This window comes from Lampetra fluviatilis, chromosome 25 (genome assembly GCF_964198595.1).
Source record: "Lampetra fluviatilis chromosome 25, kcLamFluv1.1, whole genome shotgun sequence".
NCBI classification, from domain to species: domain Eukaryota; kingdom Metazoa; phylum Chordata; class Hyperoartia; order Petromyzontiformes; family Petromyzontidae; genus Lampetra; species Lampetra fluviatilis.
This window is the reverse complement of record NC_136299.1, coordinates 1,987,514-2,011,851: the sequence shown is the minus strand read 5'-3', so window position 1 is coordinate 2,011,851 and position 24,338 is coordinate 1,987,514. Positions and strand designations below refer to the sequence as shown.

The window sequence follows — 24,338 nt, the reverse complement described above, 5'->3', positions numbered from 1 at the left end:
ATAAAGCCACTGATTAAAGCGACCTTCGCATGTGTAACGTGGATGTTTTATTTGTGGCCTTTCTGCCACGGTGGTTGGTGCACTGCTCGATGTGAGAGATTAAAATAAATAAGCAGATGGGATGACACGGAGCGACAGGTATAGCAAGGGGGCGCGTTGTCTCCGAAGTGATGTAACAAGAGAGTGACATTTCAGGAATAGGCCCTGTTTCTGCTGCGCTACAGAAGAGCCTATTGCCGCACGACACGTCACCCTGTCATGAATGTCTCTCTGTTACAGGGCGCTGGTTCAGGGACGAGAGTGGTGAATTTGTTGTTGATTGAGTGGCCTGGTGGTGTTCGGCCTTGACTATGCATGCATCCCACAATTCCGTCCAGCTGGACAAAGGGTTGGACATTGACTTTACATGCATGCCACAATTCTGTATTGCTGAAAAATGGGTCGGTCCTTAACTTTGCATGCATCCCACAATTCCGCCCAGCTGGACAATGGGCTGGTGGTGCCAGGTGCTGTGGGGATCCACCGCTGTTTCCCAGAATGACCGGCGTGACTGTGAGCGCACCCGCAGTGGGATTGTTCAGTGTCCGCGTGGATCGGAGGTCGGAGTTGCTTGGGATATATTGTTTTTCCTCTCGCGTAGCGTGGTGGCGGGCGGGACGGCGTGGGGACAGCGCCGGGACACTCAGTTGGAGTGGACTTCAGCGTCCTGCTGCTCCCAATGAGCAGCTAGATATTGGTGCTCACCTCCCGTTTACGGGCCTGCAGAGTGGTGGACATTCCACATTCACAATGCAGTGGCCAGTCTCTCCAGAGGACACATTTAACGACGCAATTATGTATTTGCGCGATTTAACCTGATGACGGACGCTTGTGTTGCGCCCGAAACGTCGTGATTTATTTAATTTAATTTATACCTACGTGATCCTGCAGTCACGAAAGCTTCAAATCAAGATTGACTAACCTCTATATGGGGAGGATACTTTTATTCTGGGTTTAACGACACAATTATATATTTACGCGATCTAATGCCAAAAACTTGTGTTATGCCCCCACAAAGTCATCCTCATTTTGATCGATCCCAGAGGGATGACGATGGGCCGAGTGAACTTTGTGGCCTTCCGATTGCTGGGAGGCGCTCCTGGCTACTGTGCATACGGTGCGAAAGTTCAACGTGCGTACTTGCACAAGCGTACACGGCCATGCCTACGCACGCGTGCTTGCAGCAACAGTGGACACCTGCACGCACCACTGCAAGGAACAGGGTGCCGCACACAGACACACACAGAGAGTGTGCGCGTGTGGCACCGTGGTGAGCCACAGGCACTGAGTGTCCGGCTCAAGGAGCTGACCCGACGTCTTCACAAAAGAAGAGGCCTTGCCCGTTTGTCGGCGAGGGAGACCTCAGCTCGTTTTGTACCAAAAGTAGAATTCCGCAGCAAGTAGACTGGGGTCATTTATGACTTTTCTGAGCCATTGTGTTATTTTTGTTTGTGAATAGTGACCTTAACTGCTTTATGGTGTTGTGTGATGCCGCCGCCACGAAGCCGTTCGGCAGGCGTCCCATCCCCGACCTCGCCACCACCAAGCAACGGAGCCAACCCCTCGTCCCCCTCGCCTCACCTCACATGAACACACCCGCACGCATTCCCCCCCCCCCCCATAGAGCTGGAAGGGGAGGACACCTGATCGACCGGTTTTTATCCGAGAAACCCTTATCGGGATTAACTCTCACGGTTTCCGGCGATCAGGGAATTGGATGACCTCCCCCGACGCTACGTTGCACCGCGGCGCTGCGACCGGCCTTAATATGGTGTGGCCGCGGCGAAGGGCATTCGGCCAACACAGTTGAAACGCATCCCCCACACACACCCCACCCCCCCACGCGTCGACGAGGCCAGCAGGGGAAGGACGGGACAGCATGAGTAGCAGGACCGCAGGGGCTCTTGCGCATAGTCACGGAAGGTTGGGATAGTTGCGCTTGAGCGCGCAGGCACAATTGTTGGGGTGGGTAAATGATTGAGCTGAAGGTATGAATAGATCGGGAGAGGGGAGGCGCGCGGGGAGCCCGTGCACAGATTCCCACAGGCGAGCCTTTGTGACGGACGCCGCCGCATGAACTGCAATAATGGGGAGGCCTGCGTGAGAAAGGGATTGATTGGAATTTGCGCCGCGCAGGTCGCTCATTGATTAGCATGTCAAAGGCGCCCGGAACCGCCGTGCGCGTGCAAGCTGGCGCGAGCCCATTGTTAGGGAAGGGTTGAGGGACGCCATCCCGCTCGGAGCCGCATCCCTTTGATGTAGGGAGGATAAAAAGGGGGCACAAACGAGAAATCGCTCTCTTTTCTCCAGGCCAGAGGATCATCCGCAGCTCCAGCCAGCGACCCGGACGTCCGTGCGACGCATCGAGGTGCGCTGTTAGCACAGGGAGCAGCGAACCACCGTGGGCACCAAACAGTGAGTGGGGAGGTGAAGTAGGGTATCGTAAGCCGATAAATAGGGAATAGGTCCAGGGGAAGTAGGATAGGCCAGCCTCGTCGGCTCATACTGACTTAGCATCAATTCGCGAGTAGCAGATAATAAATCATTAATAGCGAAGCGTGGTCTCGCGTGATCATGTTGAGCAGTGTGTCGCGTGGGGAGCTGCGTGTGTGTGCGTGCGTCCACCCCGTGTGCGATACAGGTGCGCGATCATAACGCGAGTAGTCAGGGGTGAGTGTAGTGCTGCGGCTCGCCTCGGGGGAGCGCTGCGCGGAGCGGCGCGAGAGTGGGTGTCGCGTGTGTTCACTCTGTGTGTGATACAGGTGCGCGATCATAACGTGAGTTGAGTTGGAGTGCGCGGAGCGGCGTGTGTGTGGGCGTGCGTACGTTCGCTCCGTGTGGGTTGCAGGCGCGCGATTAGGAAAGGGAGGTATCGTAGTAGGGAGGGGCAGAATACTACTCGGTAATTAACCATGCCTATTACGCGGACCCGCGGTGGAGGGGAATCCTCGAGCGACGGCTCCCACACCATGGGTGAGGAACTCAGCAGCGGTTCGCATAGCAGCGGGGGGGCGAGTGACGATGTTAGCCCGGCCGTTAGCATTGTCGAGGGAGGGATCTTGGGGGCCAGCGACCCCCACATATGCCTTCATTTCTGCATCTCCTGTTGCTTCAGCTCCCCACTCCCAGCCCCGCCCACTCTCCCCCCCCCCCCAGCATTCTGTCTGCTCGTCCTCTAAACGTTTTCGCAGCACTCCCCTCTCCCTACCCCCCCTCTCTATCTTCCCCCCCCCCTTGCTCCTTCCTCCTCTCTTACCTATATAGCCTCTTGTTGCAGCAGCCCTTTTGCCCACTACAGCAATTGTTTCTTGCTGTGGTAGTCCCACCTGATGACGGACGCTTGTGTTGCGCCCGAAACGTCGTGATTACATTTTTATTTATCTTATACCTGCGTGACTTTACCGAAAGAACCAAAGAGTAGTGACCCCCCTCTCACTTGTGTTGATTTTGAGCTCGCAAATGTACCCTCCCCCACGCCCCATCCTCTACGTGATGTAAATCGACGCAGCCGGATGTATGCAACGCATCCATGACGGCCTGCCACTTCAAGCCACCAAAGAGCAAACAATGTACAATGTGCACACTATTGTAGCCAAAATGAAGTTTTATTCTTTCCACCCATCTTCATCTGGGACACCTCGGAGGTTGCGGCTACTGAGAATAATCATAGATTTAATTTCCTCTCGCGGTGACGTGATTCGCGAGTAAAATGCTCTTGGGCAAATGTTGGTTCGATTACGCATGAAGGTGTTGTTCCCATCGCAAACCCACGCAGACTAAATGCCCATCCCTTACAGATTAGCCACGGGTTTCTGAAACTCCGGTTTTTTGGAGTTCCCGGAATGTCCAGCTTTACATGTTTACAAGTGTTATCCATTTTAATGTAAACAAGATAATACACACACACATAGTAAAGTGTCAACATGGAAAGGCTGAAGTGCCTTCGTCGGGAACACGGAGACTGGCGTTTGAGTGCCACTGCCAACTCACGCCGTTGAGTTTGGCTCATCTGACATTTGGTGTGCGGCCTGCTGCCAGTGTAGCGGTCAGCGCTACGCTGCGCTACGAACCTCGGCCACCCGGGTTCGATTCCCGCTCACGGTCACCAACACCGGTGGCGATTCATCTGAACCGGTCGTGGGCCTCCCCTAGGTCGGTTCAGCCTCAAACGGTGTACCTGATGCGGCATGTAAAAACATCGCCACCGGGGAGACGAAGGCCGGGCGTGGCGCTGGCCACCCACCCCCTCGTGTGCCGTGTCGGCCTGCACAGGTGCTCCTCGCTAACAGCACTTGCTCCGACAGTCTGTTAAGGCCATAGTGGGGAGATTTTTGTCTTTTTGTGTGTCACGAAGTGCTTCTAAATAACGGTGAACATTTTTTTTCCCCCCGGACCTGTAATGTCACGGCACAAATCACGGCATGCCCTGGGGGGAGAAACACAGACCCACAGCTGCAACGTCACTGCCCGAAGAGACTTTTTTTCAACAGCGTTACGCGAATTAAAAATCCTGGACAATTTCCAGACACTGTGCAGGAATGATCAGAAGCATATTGCAAGAATGCGGATAAAACCCCTACATCCTAGAAGCGTGCAAGTGTACATGAGCAAAACAAAGACGGTATAGGTATAGGCAATGACATATGGTAAACAAAATGGACATTTAATCTCGCTTTCATGGTCAATATGGAAAGAAATCAGCGCGTTAAATGTCGAACGTGACGTTTGCCAAAATCGGTCCCTAAAAGAAACACAAATACGAAATTCAATCAGTAGCTGTGCCGCGTATAAATAACGGAGGCACGGGACGGTTTTCAGCGGTGGCCTCGTGGTGTTCTAGTTTCAGACGAAGGGGCGTGCAGGCGGTTCCGTGGAAGACGGCTTATTCCGACACTTGAATGGCTTCACGGTGAACACTGAACTCTAAATCTCGTTTTTTAAAATATTTTACCAGGTAAGGCCCGCTGAGCTACACAGCTCTCTTTCAGAAGCGACCTGGCCATCAGACATGACAGCTCAACGAACTGGTGGCTTATCGTGTGGACATTTATCGCAGCCAAATACGCTCAACTCGTGGAGGGAAAACCCAGAGGGCCCGGACAAAAATCCACGCGACCACGGTGAGAGAGAGAACATGCAAACTCAACATACACAGCAGGCGTCGTGAGGGTCGGGATCGAGCCCACGGCCTCCTTATACCAGGCGAGGTTGTTAACATCTCCTAGCCACCGTGGCGTCAAGTGTCTCCCTGCCCCAGAATCGGTGGCGTCCCAGGGAATCCGTCCTGGCTGTGTGGATCGTCAGCACCGTGCAGCAGAACAAACCACTCCTCGGCATTACAAAAAACCCATCGGAAAATGAAACTGCAAGCATCCCCCCCCCAGCCCTCTTACAGCTGTACTACCTAGGGCAGACGTCATCGTCACTGTCACCACTGGGCGAAGGTAACGCGTCGATTTGCACGCGGGTTTCCCCTAATGAGAGCGGTGAATAGACCAAAAGTGATTCCCCGCTCGAATGAGTATTCGATAGCATCGGTGGCTCCTCTCACGTTCACAGCCCTGAGCAGCCAGCGGGGTGGAAATTCCTCATTCCTATGGAATGGCCGAACCTTCCTCTATGTATCCTGGCGGGATGATAGACTGAGTCGACCTCTAATGAGGATTCGAACTCGTAACCTCCAATTCCGAGCCGCTCGCTCCACCCCCACTCAGCCACCTGGTCTACCAGCTTCAGGGGCTATCATGCACACGACCCCGTGTTGACCTCTCCTTATACACGGTTTCCTCGTCAATGGGCGGGGGGGGAATACTCAACGAGTGGAGATAAACGCTGCCTTCCCCAATTCACCGCAGCGCTTGGCCGTCGGTCGCGTTCGATCGCGCGCAACGCGGCTTTCTCTTCCTCCAATACCGTCGTGCCACAACATGCTCGAGGACAACTTGAGGCGAGCGACTTTTCAGCGGCGTTGCAACGTCCCTTCCCCGTGTGTAACAAAACAATTGCTCATGGCTGCAGTGGCGCACTAAAAAAGGGACGGTGGTGGCCACATGCCACTGTTCAGGACAGCCCCGCGCAGTGACCCCGCTTGGCATGCGGCCTCGCCTGGCTCATGTTGTTCATCTTTGCGGGGTGTGATACGAGACACCCCTGCGAGATTGTAAGACGATGACCCGGGTGAATTGTTTTCACGGTGCAGGTTCTCACGGCCAACATTAGGATTCGCTCTTGGGTTTATTTTGGGTTGCGTCGTGTAGGCATCGTGTCGATTTCGATTGCCATTGTTGATCGGCTCTGTCGGGCGTTGGAGGGTGTCGTTGAAAATTGGCACTATACCTACACGATCTAACCCAAAATTAACTAATTATGAATCATAATAATCGAGGTAATCCTGCTCAAACATCTATTTTCCACTCCATTCTCCTTCTTCTTAGCGTACACTCCTTACTCCTTTGTCGTGATGCCTAAAGCTCAAACTGATCACCTTCTGTGCACGAGCATTAGGCGGCTGAGAAGTCTAATTCGGATAACGAGGCAATAACTGGCAGCCCGCGTTCAAGTCATGGGTTTTGTCGCGTGCAGAATATGCTACGGCTTGATAGTCTTAGCCCAGTTACAGATTGCAAATGTATTGCATAATTGCATTCGATTTGCTTGCACCCATTGGATGTCATCAATAGTCACGTTAGAGACGTTAAATCACCGACTTGCTTACATCGCTAGAGAGCAGAACTAGAGACGGCTAGAGGGAGCTCACTGCTCTATTCTTGTGCATGATGGAAATTATGTTCAGGAGCTAAGTGCTAATGACGAGCTCTGTTGAAGGAGCACAAAACTCCAGTGGGTTTACTACGCGGCCCATAGTTTTGGTATTAGCATGGCCACACTCGCACTGCTACTGTGGCTTGTCTTTAACAAAAACAATCCCAAACAAGGACAAGATGTGCGCATCGGCCTGTTTGTGGGGAGCCCACCGAGTCCCACGCCAGAGGCGCCGTTCTAAGCGCTCCCACCGCCCGCAGGTGATGTCAGAGAATGCAAACGAGTGTTAATGCCTTGCTGTGCACCTTACCAGTAACAACATAAACAAAATAGAAGCGAAACGTCAACAGTCTATTTTTTGTTTTTAAATGCGAGTATTAATGAACGTTAAATCGACAATATCTGATAAATCGTACATTAAATGTGAGTTTTTTGGGTTTAACCGAAATTACGGTATTTCAGTAAACGTAGTACACATTACAACGTTGCATTTCTTTCCATATGGCGATATTATCGGCCGGTCATTTCACTTTCGGGCTGTTCACATCAACGGCCGCCGTTAAATGTCCGCTGCTGTCGCGAGCGGGGCCGCGCGCCGCCGGGCTAGAAGCACTTGCGGTGCACGATGGAGGGCCCAGCTTCATCGTACTCGGGTTTGCTGATCCACATTTGCTGGAAGGTGGAGAGCGAAGCCAGGATTGACCCGCCGATCCACACCGAGTACTTTCTCTCAGGCGGGGCGATGATCTGCGAACAATCGTCAGGACAATCATCATCACAATCATCATTACAATAATCATCATCATAACAGTCATCATCACGATCACCAACAACAGTAATCATCATCACAATCATCGTCACAATTATAATCATCACCACAATCATCATCACAATTATCATCATCATCAACAATCGTTACCATCACAATCATAATCCACACTCATCAACAAAAACCATCATCTCAATCATCATGACAATAATAATCATCATCATAACAATCATAATCCTCACAATTGTCGTCATCAACATCCATCATTACAAACATCATCATAATCGCGACACTCATGTGTCACCATCATTTTATTTTAGGTGGTGGGGTTCTTGTTACTTTTACCAAAGAATGCCTCAATGGGCCTCAAAGTAGTGCAATTGCAGGAAGATCTTGCAACTGTGTTTACATTCGAAGGTTAATTGAATAATGTTGAAACTCAAATTTGTCTTCAACCCATGATATATGCAACCCAAATAATGTATCAGAAATTACTCCCAAGGCTGTACTCACTGCCTGGGAGGGATTGGTGGATGCAGAGCGAGTTTACGCAGAAACCGTGTCACCTCGTGGACAAAGGGCTTGTGGTATGTCGGTGACTGCTTAGAATGGGATCATTCTGAGCATATTGTGATGAAGGCATCTAATAGACTCTTACCCATTTTATAAATTAATGCTTTTTTAATATGTATGTCTTGGTATAAACAAAAACTTTATATTTTTAACGAAAATATTGTTCGTACCAGGTAAGGCACACTCAGCTATATAGCTCTCAGCAGCGATCCGGCGCAAATGATAGTTCAACAGAGTGCCTTACCTTGTGGTAATGTATAGCAGTAAATTGAACATTATGGTGGAACCCGGGGTTCCGAATAAACGGAAGTCAAAATCGTAATTAGTTAATTTATTTTTGGCGACTCCATCCCAATTTTCACATAAACGCCGTGACCTACCAGAAATCCATCCTCTCGTTCTTCACCAAGCAAGTTGCCAAAGTTGCCGTAGTCATAAACAAAACTTTTAAACTTAGATTTGCGCATCGTGTAGAGCTCGTCGAGAGGAATAGATTGCTGTATCGTTCGCTTTCAACAGACATAAAATTACGTCGCAACGCAGTTTATGCGAGAGCCGGGGTCTTATGGGGCCCCGGGGTCCCGCCATAAGGTTCAATTATTCTTAAACGCATTTTTCTAAATGTGGAGGGAAAAACCAGAAGACCCGGAGAAAAATCCACATGACCACGGGGAGATCGACACGTAAACTCCAAATATACAGGCGGCAAGGTTGAGATCGAACCCATGTCCTCCTGCATACCAGGCGAGGTAGCTAACATCTCGCCACCGCGCGAACATCTCCAGGTCGTTACATATTCCCGTCACGGGATGCGTGACGATACCTTGATCTTCATGGTGGTGGGCGCCAGGGCGGTGATCTCCTTCTGCATGCGGTCCGCGATACCCGGGTACATGGTGGTGCCACCGGACAGCACGTTGTTCGCGTACAGATCCTTCCGGATGTCGATGTCGCACTTCATGATGGAGTTGTACGTAGTCTCGTGGATCCCTGCCGACTCCATCCCTACGATACAAACATCGACAAGGTGCGCGGTTGGTTCAATGCGACGATACAAACCCCCCCGTCGCGAGTCATTGTCGCGCGCATGCGAGCGTCATGTTGCCCCAAGTGTATACCGCGCCTCGTGGTGCCAATCAGACGCTTGGCACGCGACAGAAAGCCGTAACCCAGTCCCATTATTTATTTGTCATAAAACGCGACTCGCCGACAGGATATCAGCTCTTGAGTCAAGGGCTGGCTCCATCCTGTTGCATTTACAATTGCAGCGTGACGTATATGTCACAAACGGACCGACGGGGACACTGGATGGCTATAACACGAAGTAGGTTTTCGCGACCAAAATCATCCGTGATACAGGTTTTTGTTTTTTTGGGTTAGATAACGTAAATATAAATGTGTTGTTTAAACCCGCCACTACTCGACACAGCCAATTAGTAAGGTTTGTCACGTAAACAGAACGTGGCCAATTCGTTACTAGTGCAGCACACCGGTGTGTTAGAGAGTAAATCCACAACATTTAGAATCTGACTAAATGTTATGGATGTTGTGGATTTGCTCTGCAACACACCGGTGTTCTGTACTAGTAACGAATTGGCCACGTTCTGTTTACGTGACAAACCAATTGGCTGTGGTGGGGGGCTTAACGACACATTTATATATACTCGATCTAACCTCTAAAAAAACTCTATTATGGATGACTTCGCCTCACCAAGTGCACGCCTGGCGATGCGTGCACGTGTGCGAGATTAAACAACGTGGGGGGTGGGGGGGGTGTGTGACCCTCTGGGAGTGATGGGGGAGCGTCTGGGGTCACCGATGAAGGACGGCTGGAAGAGCGTCTCGGGGCAGCGGAAGCGCTCGTTGCCGATGGTGATGACCTGCCCGTCGGGCAGCTCGTAGCTTTTCTCGAGCGACGACGACGAGGCCGCCATCGTCATCTCGTTCTCGAAGTCCAGCGCCACATAGCACAGCTTCTCCTTGATGTCTCGAACGATCTCCCGCTCGGCTTATTCGACACAACAACAAAGAAACGGCAACGGCGGGTGTCGACAATAATCAGTTAAATTCATAAAGCGCCCTTAAACAATCGTTCTCGTGGAAAGGCGGAAAATAGTTAATAACAACAACCCAGTAAATAAGAAGTGCGAAAGGGAGAAAACCATTTTCACACAGATAGGTGTTCAGTCTGGATCACCGTGCGCTACAAGTTGAAATCATGAATATTATTATCGACGATGAATGTTGACCTATACCGGGTGGGGGGGGGGGGCACTTTCGCTGATAAGACATTATCGGTGTGACAGCGGCACGATGATGATGATGGGGTGGTGTTATCGCTCCGTGTGTATTGTCGGGGGCCGCACTAAAGGCCACCAGGAGGCCGTCAGTGGCCCACGGTGGCCTTGCAACGAATAACCACTGACCCATACCACCGCGCGATCGATTCGCGTTATTTCTCATTTGATTTGGACATCGTGCTCCATCAAGTACCTGTGGTAACAAACGAGTATCCTCGCTCGGTGAGGATTTTCATGAGATAGTCCGTGAGGTCGCGTCCGGCCAGATCCAGGCGCATGATGGCGTGTGGCAGCGCGTAGCCCTCGTAAATTGGCACGTTGTGGGTCACTCCATCGCCAGAGTCCAGCACGATACCTGGAGCAGGAAAAAATAAACATTTGGTTCGTGTTGAGGCCTGACGACACTCCCATGCGTAGTTTCACGCCACTCAATTCCGAGTGTATTCTAACACTCAATACGGGCTTCACCGCGCCTGCTATGTCGTCTGAATGTAACAATTGGGCGTGTAGCTTCATCCAGATGTTGCGGTGGACTAGGAAAATTAAACATAAAAGAAGTGATTCTGTTCAGTTTTAGAACAGGGACAAAATATTCTTTAGTAGTAGAGTAACATCTTTCCATTTCAAAGCCTATGATCCGAAAACATCTGTAAATATAATCAACTTTATATTAGTTTTTCCTGAGCTGTATTTGACTATTTACTTCGCTTCTACAATGGTCATCCCCAGTCTAATAGATCACTGTTTGATATCCCCTTTGTATTTGGAACCACATTTCCAAGTGATAACTCTTTACACGAGACAAACTATCCACCGACACAGTATTATGTATCTCCGTAACACGTCACGGACATTGTGATATTGGCCCATTTGCTTCAAAGCAGAAGCAATGTCCATGGTACATAGTCTAAGCATCAACAACACCAAAACAAGATGTTATGGAGATGGATGGCAAGGTTATGTGCTACGAATCCTCCACTCGACCAGACGAGGTAGGCATGCCTTATCAGTATTACCAATGATAAGTGTCCTTACATAGAAATACCTCCATACCTTTCTCAGTTCATCTCACAGACATATCAAATGTCATGTTGCTCTGACAGACATGCCAACTGCTATGCTCATCTGACAGACATGTCAAATGTCATATTCATCTCACAGACATATCAAATGTCATGCTGATCTGACAGACATGCCAACTGCTATGCTCATCTCACAGACATGTCAAAATATTACGTTGATCTCATGAACATGCCAAATGTTACGTTGATTCATAAAGACACGAGCACGCGTTGGTGGCTTTTTTCTTTGTTTGTCTTTCAAACACCTCAAAGCAGTTCGCCTTTTGCGAGAGCCGAAACAAAAGCGAAAGGCCCTCACCGGTCGTGCGTCCGGACGCGTAGAGCGACAGCACGGCCTGGATGGCCACGTACATGGCCGGGACGTTGAACGTCTCGAACATGATCTGGGTCATCTTCTCGCGGTTGGCTTTGGGGTTGAGGGGCGCCTCGGTGAGTAGAGTGGGGTGCTCCTCGGGAGCGATGCGCAGCTCGTTGTAGAAGCTGTGGTGCCAGATCTTCTCCATGTCGTCCCAGTTGGTGATGATGCCGTGCTCGATGGGGTACTTGAGGGTGAGGATGCCGCGCTTGCTCTGCGCCTCGTCGCCCACGTACGAGTCCTTCTGGCCCATGCCCACCATCACGCCCTGCACGCACGCACCACAAAGACCCCCCCCCCCCCGTGTAGCCTTAGCACACTGTCGGGGCAAGTGCTGTCAGCCAGCAGCGCCTACGAAGGCCGCTGGCACTGTGGCACACGAGGGGGTGGGTGGCCAGAAACCACGCCCGGCCGCCTTTGTCTCCCCAGTGGCAATGTTTACATAGGTACTCACTCGAGGCTGAGTCGACCCAGGGGAGGCCCGGGACAGGTTCAGGTATTCGACACGGTGCGTTGGTGGCCGTGAGCGGGAATCAAACTCGGGTGGCTGGGTTCGTAGCACAGAGAACTAACCGCTATACGACCGCTCGCTCCCCAAAGACAAAGATCCCCCGTGCAGCCCTAACAGACTGTTGGGACAAGTGCTATTAGCGAAGTGCACCTATGAAGGCTGGCGCTGTGGCACAAGAAGGGGTGGGTGGCCAGCACCACGCACGATCGCCTTTGCCTCCCCAGTGGCGATGTTTTTCACACACAGCACCAGGTACTCATTTGAGGCCGAGTCGATCCAGGGGAGGCCCGGGACAGGTTCAGATAATCGTCACACGTGTTGGTGCTCGTGAACGGGAATCGAACTCACTGGGGTCACCGGGTTCGTAGCGCCGTGCGCTAACCGCTACACCACCGCTCCCCACACTCACTCACGCACAGTGTGAGCCCACGTCAAACGCGAGGAGCTGTTGAAACCTCGCATTAATATCCGACTACCCGCAGGATCGTCGTAAAAGTTCCACACTGCATGTTTGTAGTGTGGACCTCCATTGCCGTGGCGAGGCCCGGAGCGGGAGTGGGACCGCTTAGCTTCATTTCCAGCAGAATTTCTGGAAATGAAGCAGAGCAGTGGGCAGGCTGGTGGCCCACAGGGATTGTGAAGGTGGCACCTTTTCCCGGGCACCGACATGTCTAAGCTGGGGCTCTGATAGACTCGTCTTGTCACCGATATTTGTTCTCATGCTGTTTGTGCAACTCGTCCTTCCCATATCAGGAAGCCACTGGAGTTATGCACTTTTAAATCATCGAAATTGACAAACTAACTTCCTTAAAACTTATTTTCGCGTTGAGTTTGTTGTCCTTATCCCACACACCTCAAATTAGCACGGTCGGCTACGTACGGTGCGATAAAGGTTCAACATACCTACATAAAACTCAACGCACATGGTGTACACCGCCCTCAGAGACCACGCAGTGTCTCGAGCCCTCCAACAGAATGGGGGCAATAGGAGGGAGTCTTTGTTCTGGATTTGTGAGTCACTTTTACAAGCTTCGCATGCGCAGTGTTAACATACACACCGTAGTTTAGGGGCCGTCCATAAATGACGATGTTTGACCCCCCCCCTTCGTCACACGGCGTCACAAAAAGTCAGACCCCCCCCCCTCAAATATGACGTCACAAAGCTCTGAACCTCCCCCCCCCCAAAAAAAAAAAACATGCTTCAAATCGCTTTAAACTATTGTCATTGTAGTGCGTATTTCCTGTGGTGCTGCACTCTGATGTTGTAGGAGAAAACGTTTATTAAAAAGTCTATATTTATTTAAAGTTGCGCATTTTGATGTGACGTCACATTTCTCAACCCCCCCCCCCCCTCGTCACACATCGTCACAAATGTCTGACCCCCCTCCCCCCTTGGTGAGTGACGTCATTTATGGACGGCCCCTTAACACACAGTGTGTTAACATACACACACTACAACTTAGGTCACATGGGCTGCAAAGGTGAGGCCCTCGTGAACTGATTTGAATAGTCGAGATTACACTTTATCTTTAGTGCTATTGTTCACCTTATCTGCATGTATGTATACATAAATAAGGTACATTTCTTGAACGTATGTATTTAAGTTAAAGATATCGAGTTAATGCTACTGGTAATACAGAGCATCCCTCTACTGTTCATCGAAGGATTCTAATCATCATTGGTTTCGACACTGAAATCCTGGTAGGTTCAATTTGGAGAGATGGAGGAATCTGTACAGCTTACGATATCACGTGGAGCAATATTATTCAGAAATCCTCAAGTCCCACAGCCCCCTCCAACAGTGGCAGATGGACAAGCTCACGAGCAGCTGCCTAACAGTGGTGGCCAAGACGGAGAGAGGGCTCAGGTCAAGGGGCCGTGGCACCCCGAATGAAACGCGACCACCAAAGGGCAGATGGAACCGCTCCAGTCGTGACGAGGGCACCACCACATGAGGGTAGTTGGGGCCCTGGGTAATACAAACAAGGACTACCCCAGGTAGATGAGTCTCCTGTGGGCCAATGGCACCAACTTCGTGGAGTAGATATCACGGGACGTTTTTGCAAGTACCAAAGTATGAAAAATAAGACTAGATCTTGACGTAAAGCTTTCGTGACTGCAGGAATTCATACTCTTTGGGTCTTTCCGTAAAGTCACGTAGATAGAAAAAAAAATCGTCTCATTTTTCGGTAAAGTCAAGTAGATAAAAAAAATCACCACGTTTCAATCGCAACACAAGCAATCATCTTCAGGTAAAAACAAATACAGCAGGCAGACTGCTGAGGCATGTATTTATAAATAGATATTTATTCCTGCCTTAGCAGTCTGCCTGCTGTATTTTTTTACCTGAAGACGATTGCTTGTGTTGCGATCGAAACGTGGTGATTTTTTTTATCTACTTGACTTTACCGAAAAATGAGACGAGCTTTTACCCTTTCTGGCAATAAAACAGGCATTAAGATGTCCAAACACGAAACAGACACCTCTTGCTCACCCCGAGCTCTAAATACTCTGGTCCGTGCATTGTCCTTGTCCTGTTCGCCTTTGGCGTTCTCTGGTCTTACACTGGTAGTGAAACTAGGCCATAAAGAGGGCAGGCTCTGGTGTAGCCCAATCAGTTTCAAAGACAATGCCATATATTATCAGAGTTTATTTGCATGTTCACCACAATAATGTGTGGTTAATGCGGACTTGAATCCTTGTGAAAGGTTTCTATTTGGCGTTAGAACATCTTAACACCTCCTGTTAAATTGCCAGAAAGGGTAAAAACCTATTCTGATTTTGTTTTCATAGTGGTGGAGTAGAGGCTCCGTCTCATTGCTCTCACCAACCGGCAGCCACCAACCCACCCCACCGTGACGTGAGCTCAGATTTAAAAAAAACAACCCGGCCATCCCGACCGAGATGGGGCAATTGGCTAACTTTGCTCGTCACGTGTCTAACAAAGGTGTCCGCAGGCCACTCCCAGACACTGCAGTGGCTGCAGCAACAACGACAACAAAGATTGGGTCGAGGCCCCTGACTCCCTGAATATGGAGTCGGGGTTGCGTGCTAGAAAGGTAACTGAATAAAGAAAAAGAAATAATAAATATATGAAAAGATTTGAGGATTAACAAGACCTCAACCAGGAACGCGTCACGAAGTAGATCGCGTAAACACGCTGCTAATGAATTTAAAAGCCGTGACATAAATATGTGTGCGGTGAGAGAGACAAGGTGGAGGGAGGCAAGTAAGGCGGTGACGGGCGGTTACTGCTCAGACATCTTCTGCCCACTGAGTGTTCGCCGTGGCCAAGATTCATACAAAGATCGGCAGGGTTAACAAGCACAGTGCTACCGTGTCAGAACTATCCAACCGGTCCACCCACCGCTGTAAATGCAAACATATGCATTACTTGAGACTGTACATGTGCTAAAATCGATTGAAGAAAAATAGTAAATGCTATGTTACAATAAAAAACAATAATCATTCGGTTAATGTATGTTAATTTTCATTTTCAGAACGACATCATTAACTCTGTTAAGAGTTATGAAACCACATATGAGACATAAATCCACAACTCTGCCAGACTTACACGTTCAGTAAAATAATGAATCGGTTTGGATGCTAAAGTCATGTTCTTTAAACATTCATTACATTTTCAAATAAAAAAATACTGCACTTTGATCATTATTATTTTAAAATGTCATAATTTATCCAAATACTTTTACTACCGAAATTAAAAATCAATAATAGATCACGAACTTCGCTGTGGCCATCCATTTTTATGTGAATGATTTCTTATTACTAGGAACGCATTATAAACTGCCCGTGAAATGTCCACGTCTTTCCCTTAAGAGCCTCATCCTGCCCACATGGGTTACCACTGCCACCAATACTCCACCACTACCCCTCCCCTCTCGCTTCCCGGCTCCTTCGGCATTCAAGAGGTGAACTTCCCTTCGCCAGGGATCTTCTCTTTTTTTAGTCACCCTGAGCCAGTGATGCCAATCCCACATTCCTATTGCAAGCACCAGTCCATGTCACATCAACAATTCTCGTACGGACAAAAAGTGTCCGTCACACCCACGACCGCGGAGAGATGACGACGATGGTTGAGTCGATGCCCGACTGGGATTCTTTTTTAAACGGTGGCCTTGAGATTGCACCTCCTCCGATTTGGCACGCTCGGCTATGCGCGGTTGCGAAAGAGGTCCCAACGTACACTGCGAGACGACCGCTGTGCCACAGTGCCACTCGGCTGGAGGCCCGTGATCTGCCGCGGACTCCAACGTTGACGTGGGCGAGTCCTCTTCAAATGTCGCACGCCCCCTCGAGATCCCCCAAACCACAACTCGATCTTGGAAGTCAATCCCCTTGTATGGCCGTGAGTGGCACCAGGATATTGCTGGACCCCACCCCCCACCCTCCCCTATAGTCCCATCCCGCCTGGTCACCCAAAGTCCAGGAAACTTGTCGAGACGAGGCACACGAGCCGAGTTGAGGCTCAGACGTTAGGAACTGAATGCAGTACGACAGCTAAATACACAAAACAAAAAAACTACGTGACCGACTATAAAATCATGAGAGAGAGAGAGAAAACCATAATGTGAACAACTTTAAATAACGATTCTTCGTATCTCGATCGTGAGATCGAGAACATGTCACTATTTCATAATCGCTCTCTATTCTGGCGCACGATGGCAATAAGCGCGAGAGCGACGCGCCAATGGCGAGGCCTGCTAGCCACGAGAGGGCTTCGGGAGAGGGAGTTTGCGGCGTTTTACTTTGCCTCCTCCAATGAAGGAGTGCAGCCCAGAGTGGTCTACTACACGGTCCATTGTGTTGGGTCGCAACAAAGAGACGATAACCTGATTGCGGCCCTCCTGTTAACGTGTCTTCACGTTACCTAGAACACAATGAACACCGTGACATCTCAGCGACACGGACATCGTTAAATGTTGACCCAGACATGCTCAGAGGAGCTACATTTCAGGATACAAATCCCCGCGAGTGAGGACTGTGGTGGCCAAGCTCCAGGTCAGTGTAGGGGGGAATGCACGCGCTGCAGTCCAAGTGACCTCATGCCCATTACCTTTGTTGGTACGAGGAAGTTCAACCTCGCCCAGCTCCCATAGTAGTTTCCCTTCGTGAATCTCAGTTACATTTTTTATTCCAGTGGCGGTTCGTTTTTTTTCCTTTCTAAAAGGGTATATAATGAGCATAGAACGTGGCACCAGACTGCCACTTGGACATTGTTGACACAGGGGCAAGTTCGATACGTCGGCAGAGAAAGCTCCCCGGAGTTGTGCAACGTGACGACTGGCACAGATTCAGAGCGCGGCCTGTGCCGGATAGTAGGGAGTAAAGAGGCCTACGTGGACCGTAAGGCCTTTTTTGTCCTGGTCCTCCCACGTGCTTCTTCTGTTGAGCTGCAGCCACCAACAGCAGCAGCAGCAGGGCCTCTATAGAGTGGGGCTCCCATGTGCACCTCAACCTGACCGTGCCTGATTACGCCACTTCTGTCAGCACCAGGACAAAAACGAGGCCTTTTACCCAATCTTATCCACCCCCCCTCCCAAAACCGATAATATGTATAAAAACAAGCATATTAGGCACGCTTTGCAAGAAGCGCGTGTTTGTTTCTGAATACTAAACGTAAGGTGCACAGGTAATGTTGCTGTTCGTACAGATGCATGAAGATCGATACGTGGAAACTGCCCGCTGTTACACCAGACTCTTCACAAACTAAATGTCCACGTTGCTCCCCAAATTAACAAAAGTCTCCTCGTGTAACACAACATACCTCACTGCCCATGAGCCACTCCACAGGGCAAGCCCATGTGCTTAGCGAATCACAACGCAGATTGCCGGTTCATATTTTATTTCTTGGTCAGATCGTGTGAGTAGAATGGTTACGATGCACCCTCCTGTAGCCGACAGCCAATTTATCAAGTTTCTTCCTATACCCCGGAGTGCTGAAGCAGAAACGAATTGGCACGTTTGTTCACGTGACAACTTCATTAATTGGCTGTGTCGGGTGGAGGAGGCTTTACGACACAACATTTTTACTCACGCGATGACCCCATAAAAAAAGATTTTAATCACAATATTGGTCTCGAAAGCTTTAAAATTTAAATAAAGATTGTTGGCTGTGATACTTGAGCCGTTATTCAACCACCGAATGAAAAGGCATTAACGATGGGATGGATTCTGTGGCAGATTCATTAAGAGAGACAGTTACATCATAATGCTGTATTCATTATGGCTTATCTCAACAGTGATCATTGCCCGTGTACGCTGCATTGTATCAAAAGAGGAATAGAACTGGGAAGAGGCTCGTCTTACACATACGCTAACAAATGAATTTGAAAATCTGTAAATGCTTATATGTGACAGCTGATAACTAAAACTGAACTATTAGTGTACACTGTACTTGTAAAACCTTAAAATAAATCAACGCAAAATACCCTAATGAAACTTGCCTTATAAATTCACCAAATGGAAAATGTATTTATTCAACCTTAATTTGTCATTGAACTATATTGTGTGTCAGTTATACATCACAAAATAAATTGCGCGTTGTTTTATTTAAGGAAAAAATCCCAACTCAGCCTACCACATCAAGTATAACAACCAGTGAGTGTATTCTATGTGTTCACTTCGATTTAACGAATGTCTACACACAAGACACAAAAGACAAAGATCCCCCGTATAGCCTGAACAGACTGTTGGGGTAAGTGCTGTTAGCGAGCACCTATGAAGGCCAGCACGGCACACGAGGGGGGGGGTGGCCTGCACCACGCCCGGCCGCCTTTGTCTCCCCAGTGGCGATGTTTACACATCGCACCAGGAACTCATTTGAGGCCGAGTCGACCTAGGGGAGGCCCAGGACCGGTTCAGATCATCGTCACTTGTGTTGGCCGTGAGCAGAATACGACCCCGGGTGGGCAGGTTCGTAGCGCAGCGCGCTTACCGCTACACTAGCGCTCCCCACTGGAGGGACCCGACACACACTCACTAACTCACACACACTCACTAACTCACTAACTCACACACACTCACTAACTCACACTAACTCACTAACTCACTAACTCACACACACTCACTAACTCCCAATAACTCACACACACTCACTAACTCTTCTTGGTTCTTTCGGTAAACTCACGAAGAAGGGAAATAATAAAATAATAAAAATAAAGCATTTTTCTATGTTTTATTTGTATTATTTTATTATTTCCTTTCTACGTGACTTTACCGAAAGAACCAAGAAGATGAATCCCTGCAGTCACGAAAGCTTTAAATCGAAACTCACTAACTCACTAACTCAGACACACGTGGCGTGGCTGGGTCGTCATTCAGGCCACAGCAGCCCATCTGCTTGCGGTCGGCTCAGTCTCCCTGGGTGAATCGCGACGAAACTCGGCAGCTTGACGGCCCCAGAGACTCCGTGTCGACCGTGGAACAACGCAGCTTCCAGCGTGCCTCGTTTCAGAATCAGAATCTGTGTTTGCACTGCAGGGATCCGATGAGCTAGAGAGCACCCCAAGGTCACTCAGTCGGCGTCCTAGAGCGATGCCCTTTTGCTGGGTTTCCAAAAAACAAATATCCACCGAGCTCGAACTGGGTCTCTTTTGCAACATTCGCAGCGTACTAATAAGCCTTCCCCCCCGCCCCCCGGCTTTGAAGCAACGCTGTTGAAATCCCCTTCGTTGTCTCTCCAACCGCTTGGTGAGGCCACCAGCCACCAAGGTTGTGCGTCTCGCGACAGAGCAGTGTCGACACCACACACACAAAACAAACACAAAACCGCTCTCTAACCCCCCCAAAAAATATTTTTTAAAACCCCAACCACACCGCAAAAAACGACGGCACGTGAAGATTGCCTCCCCGCGTGCGCGCGTCTCTCTCTCTCGTGTTACGCGCTCAGCTCTGAGAGGTGGACGCGGTGATGATGGCACCGGGACCCGTCGTTACCTGATGTCTGGGCCGCCCCACGATGGAGGGGAAGACGGCGCGGGGGGCATCGTCTCCCGCGAAGCCCGCCTTGCAAAGCCCAGAGCCATTGTCGCACACAAGAGCCGTCGTCTCCTCGTCGCACATGATGATGGTGGTGGTGGTGGCTGCTGCTGCAGTACCACACAGTCACCGTGCAGGTGTCACACGATGTGTCAGAATTGTGCCACCGCTGGTTTTAAAACATCAACGTCTTAAAACATCAACATTTTACAACATCAACGTTTTCAAATACGAACGATTTACAATATCAACGTTGACTACGGTCCACTTTGCACATTACCCCAACAGCAGCAGCAGCAGCTAACACGAGGAAAAGTTTCCCTGTACAGGTGATGCCAATTTAAGTGACATCGAACCAAGAAGTATCGCTTGCACACAATCCGTTGTTATTCCATTTGCTAAATTGAATTAAATGCAGATTGTTTGCGCAGTCCTCACTCTGCACATGCCCTATTAACATTGCAGGTTTACATTTGTATCACGTTTAAATTCACACACACACGTGAGTCGACAATTTCAACAGCTTAAAATGTAGTTTTTTTTAGAAAGTCGCTCAACTCGTACGATCGTGCTGTTGTCGAACTTGATTTTTGATCGAACTCTCTAGCTTCTAACAACCCCACAGTACTCAGGGCAGAGTTTGTCAGACAATATCGTGTGTTACCCAAATCCACAAGTAACCCGAGGACGAAAAAAAAAACTCGATACACCGCCGTCAGCAAGCAGCGCCAACAAAATAAAACGCGTACTTTCTTACCTTTTTACGGCTCGTTTTTGTATTTTTTGCGTGCGAGAGATTTCCGAGGCGAACACAGTTTTTGGTGGGGCGTTTTGACCGCGTGCTTCCCGTTTTTATACCGTCACCCACACGGCTGCATTCCACGTGCGAAATACTTTCGCGAGAACGCCAGATTCCCCAGGACGCCTTATTTGGTAGCCGCCCGCCACGCTTCTGCGAGGAGGCGGGAGAGAAAAGGGAAAAAAAGCCCATTAATGGTCAAGGGCTCCCGCACTGTAACGTCATTTATTATTTTAGTTTTGAATACCAATTACAAGGGAACGATTTCCCTAAAAGGACACCTTCAAACAACTGTAACCCCCCCTCCCCACCACTTTTTCTTTTTTGCTGAGAGTGGAAACCAAACGGTAGGGGCACGCAAACTGGGCGGAATACAACGAGATATCAACGCTGAAACAGGGGGGGGGGGGGTGTCAATGCTGCAACGTGACAGCCAAGAACGACGACTTCTCGTCGTAAGAGAAAGTTCCCACCCAAGCGTAGTCCATTTGGCGAAGAGGGCTCCCGCCGCTAACGACTCAGTGGTGGAATAGAATAGCGTTGCGTGGTTGTTATGGTTTTTAAATTTGTGTTTGTTAACAGCGGCGCGATTTTAAATGGGCAGATGCAACGTGAAAATGCTGCAGAGGGCATTCATCTCGCCATGGTGGCGAGGAGACGTTGACTACCTTGGCCTGGTGCGGAGGAGGTCGTGGGTTCGATCCCGACCCTGACGCCTGCTGCTGTATATTTGGAGTTTGCGTGTCTCTCTCCCAGTGGCCGCGTGGATTTTTCTCCGGGTCCTCCGGTTTTACCTTCCACATTTAAAATCAAAGTGCGTTTAAAGCATTTGGCTGCTATATATTTCCACGCGATAAGCCACTACGTTGAGCTGTCATTTGTGGCCAGGTCGCTTCTGAAAAAGAGCTACATAGCTCAGTGGGCCTGACCTGGCAAGATAAATATATTTCGTAGTAAAGTTATAGTTTAAACCCAGACTAATTGGAGGGCCTTAATATCCTTTATGGAGGATGTCCTGTGAACTGCAATTGCATAACTCCTCTTGTTTGCAACTCGACTATCCGCGAAAATATTAAACAAAGTCGAGTTTAATTAATCCATGTATTTTTTTGTTGATTTGTGCAATAATACATTCACTTATTCGTTAATCCATTAAAAAATAATTCATTCAGCAATGTAAGCATACCTCGATGTATTCATTAATTCACGTTATCCGTCATAAATTCAACCATTAATTCACCCATTTCTACACTCATGTTATCGTCCAGTCACCCATTCGTGCACGCGTGAATTCATGTTAACCACGAATTCATCATGCGCGTTCCCGTTGCCTTAGATGTGGCCAGCCAACCCCGTTGCAGTTGGTGCTTGCGATGTTTCCGTCCGCACGGCGTGATTTCAACGTGACCACCCTGGGTCGTGGACCACTGCGTTTGGCAGTCCGATGCCCAGCCTTGGCACGGAAAACTGCCCGGAGTTCCCCCGACACAGCGAGACGTGCGCCCTGTGCGCTGGCTATGCCAAGAGCGCGCTATTGCGCAAGGCCAAATTAACGGTGCTCACAGCAAACGTGCTACCATGCACATGTATTGTATCTAACGTCTAATATCAACTTGTATTCACTCACTCTCGAACGACACAGAGGCACGAGAAGGAACCACAAACAAGTGAGATGGCAGATATAGCCAGACGGCGAGCCGGCTCTACCTACAATTACCTGAGCTCTGCCGTCCTCTATATATTAAGATATTATCGACCAATTAGAGCGTTTACATGTGGGAAGAAACTGGAGAACCCGGAGAAAACCTACGCGTGCGAGGGGGAAGCACTCTATCCCACACAGACGGAACACGTGGAGTCCGCATGTTTGCTGTACTGTACTCTCCTCGATGCTCACCCACGGGGTAGGGAGGTTCGCAACGTCTGTGCGATCTACCAACCCTCGCTGCTGGATTACAAACCACGTGCATATCCACCATCACCTACACAGAGACGGAATGCAAAGCCAACGGCTCTGTCTGCATCATGCAATACGCGTGTGCTCAGTGCCCAGCTCTTGTGGCCTGCCCTCACTCACCTTCTTATTTTTCATACTTTTGAATGCAGGCAAAAAAAGGGTATTCCATATATATAGAACTGCTTGACCCGAGCGATGTGTCTCTGATAGTGGCATTGTCTTTGTAATGTCCCCCTTTTGTCGTTCTCTGGTCTGACAATTGGTGAGACTAGGCCACGAAGAAGTCCATCTCTAGTGTAGGCCAATTCATTTCAAACACAATCAGTATATTACACGATGTAACACAATGTTTGTTCCTGGGTACTAAGTGTTCTTTTTTTATGATTATGCTTAAGAAGTATAGAAAATGGCTATTATTCCCCACAAAGATTTTGTGACCAGGACTTTATGTGAACGAAATACACAAATGCACACGTTTTCTCATTGAAAATAGGTACATTTAAAATACCACTGTCCTGGTCACAAAAGCACATTTTGTGGGAAATAATAGCCATTTTCCATACCTTTCAGGCATAATAAATTAGGAAATAACACTTACTACCCAAAAACAACATTTGTTTTTGTTACACAGTGTAATCAGAGCATAATTGTTTGCACGTTCACCACAAGTACGTCTGTGGTTAATGCAGTAACTTTATGCCTTGCAAAAGGAATCCATTCGGTGTTTGCACATCTTAACACAACTCCTGTTTTATTGCCAGAAAGGGTGAAACCCATTATTATCTTTCACCATTCCATTATTACGCTTGGCTCCTGCGGTGACACGGCATCTGAAACCCGTTCAGTGGCACCCACCGTCGATTGAAACAGCTGGCCTCGTTTGAAACGTTTCGTAATTTGAGACGTCTTTACTCTCGTGACTTTTACAGCGACGTTGCGATGACTGTCGGGCAAACCTGTCAGGACGGCCGTGCCAGATGGGTGAGCTCATTTGGAAGGGATGCAGAGGATGGGTTGCAGGCTGGGGGGGATGGAGAAGATGTTGGTGGTGTCCGGGAGAACCTTTCATGGCGTTTGTTTGGGACAGCTTCGGCGCGGGTGTAGGGCTGCTCAGCCGTGAGCGAGCGGTCATAAAGAAGGGGATTGTGTCTGACGATGGTGATGATGATGATGACGACGAGAGGGAGCTGACA

General features: G+C 49.2%; 1 protein-coding gene across 2 annotated transcripts; it reads right to left on the bottom strand.

Moving 5' to 3' along the window:
* Window positions 1-4,681: 4,681 nt before the first annotated feature.
* On the bottom strand, window positions 4,682-21,293 carry LOC144941648 (actin, gamma-enteric smooth muscle). Of its 2 annotated transcripts, none has more exons than XM_078867998.1 (7): window positions 21,147-21,293; window positions 20,348-20,499; window positions 11,824-12,148; window positions 10,637-10,798; window positions 9,960-10,151; window positions 8,967-9,148; window positions 4,682-7,548 (listed from the first exon to the last, which is right to left on the bottom strand). In XM_078867998.1, the coding sequence occupies exons 2-7, from the start codon at window positions 20,471-20,473 to the stop codon at window positions 7,405-7,407; spliced, it is 1,131 nt and encodes a 376-aa protein (XP_078724124.1). In that variant the 5' UTR covers window positions 20,474-20,499; window positions 21,147-21,293; the 3' UTR covers window positions 4,682-7,404. The 2 variants fall into 2 exon arrangements, with proteins under 2 accessions (XP_078724124.1, XP_078724125.1); XM_078867999.1 differs by having other exon boundaries at window positions 20,348-20,496.
* Window positions 21,294-24,338: the final 3,045 nt, after the last annotated feature.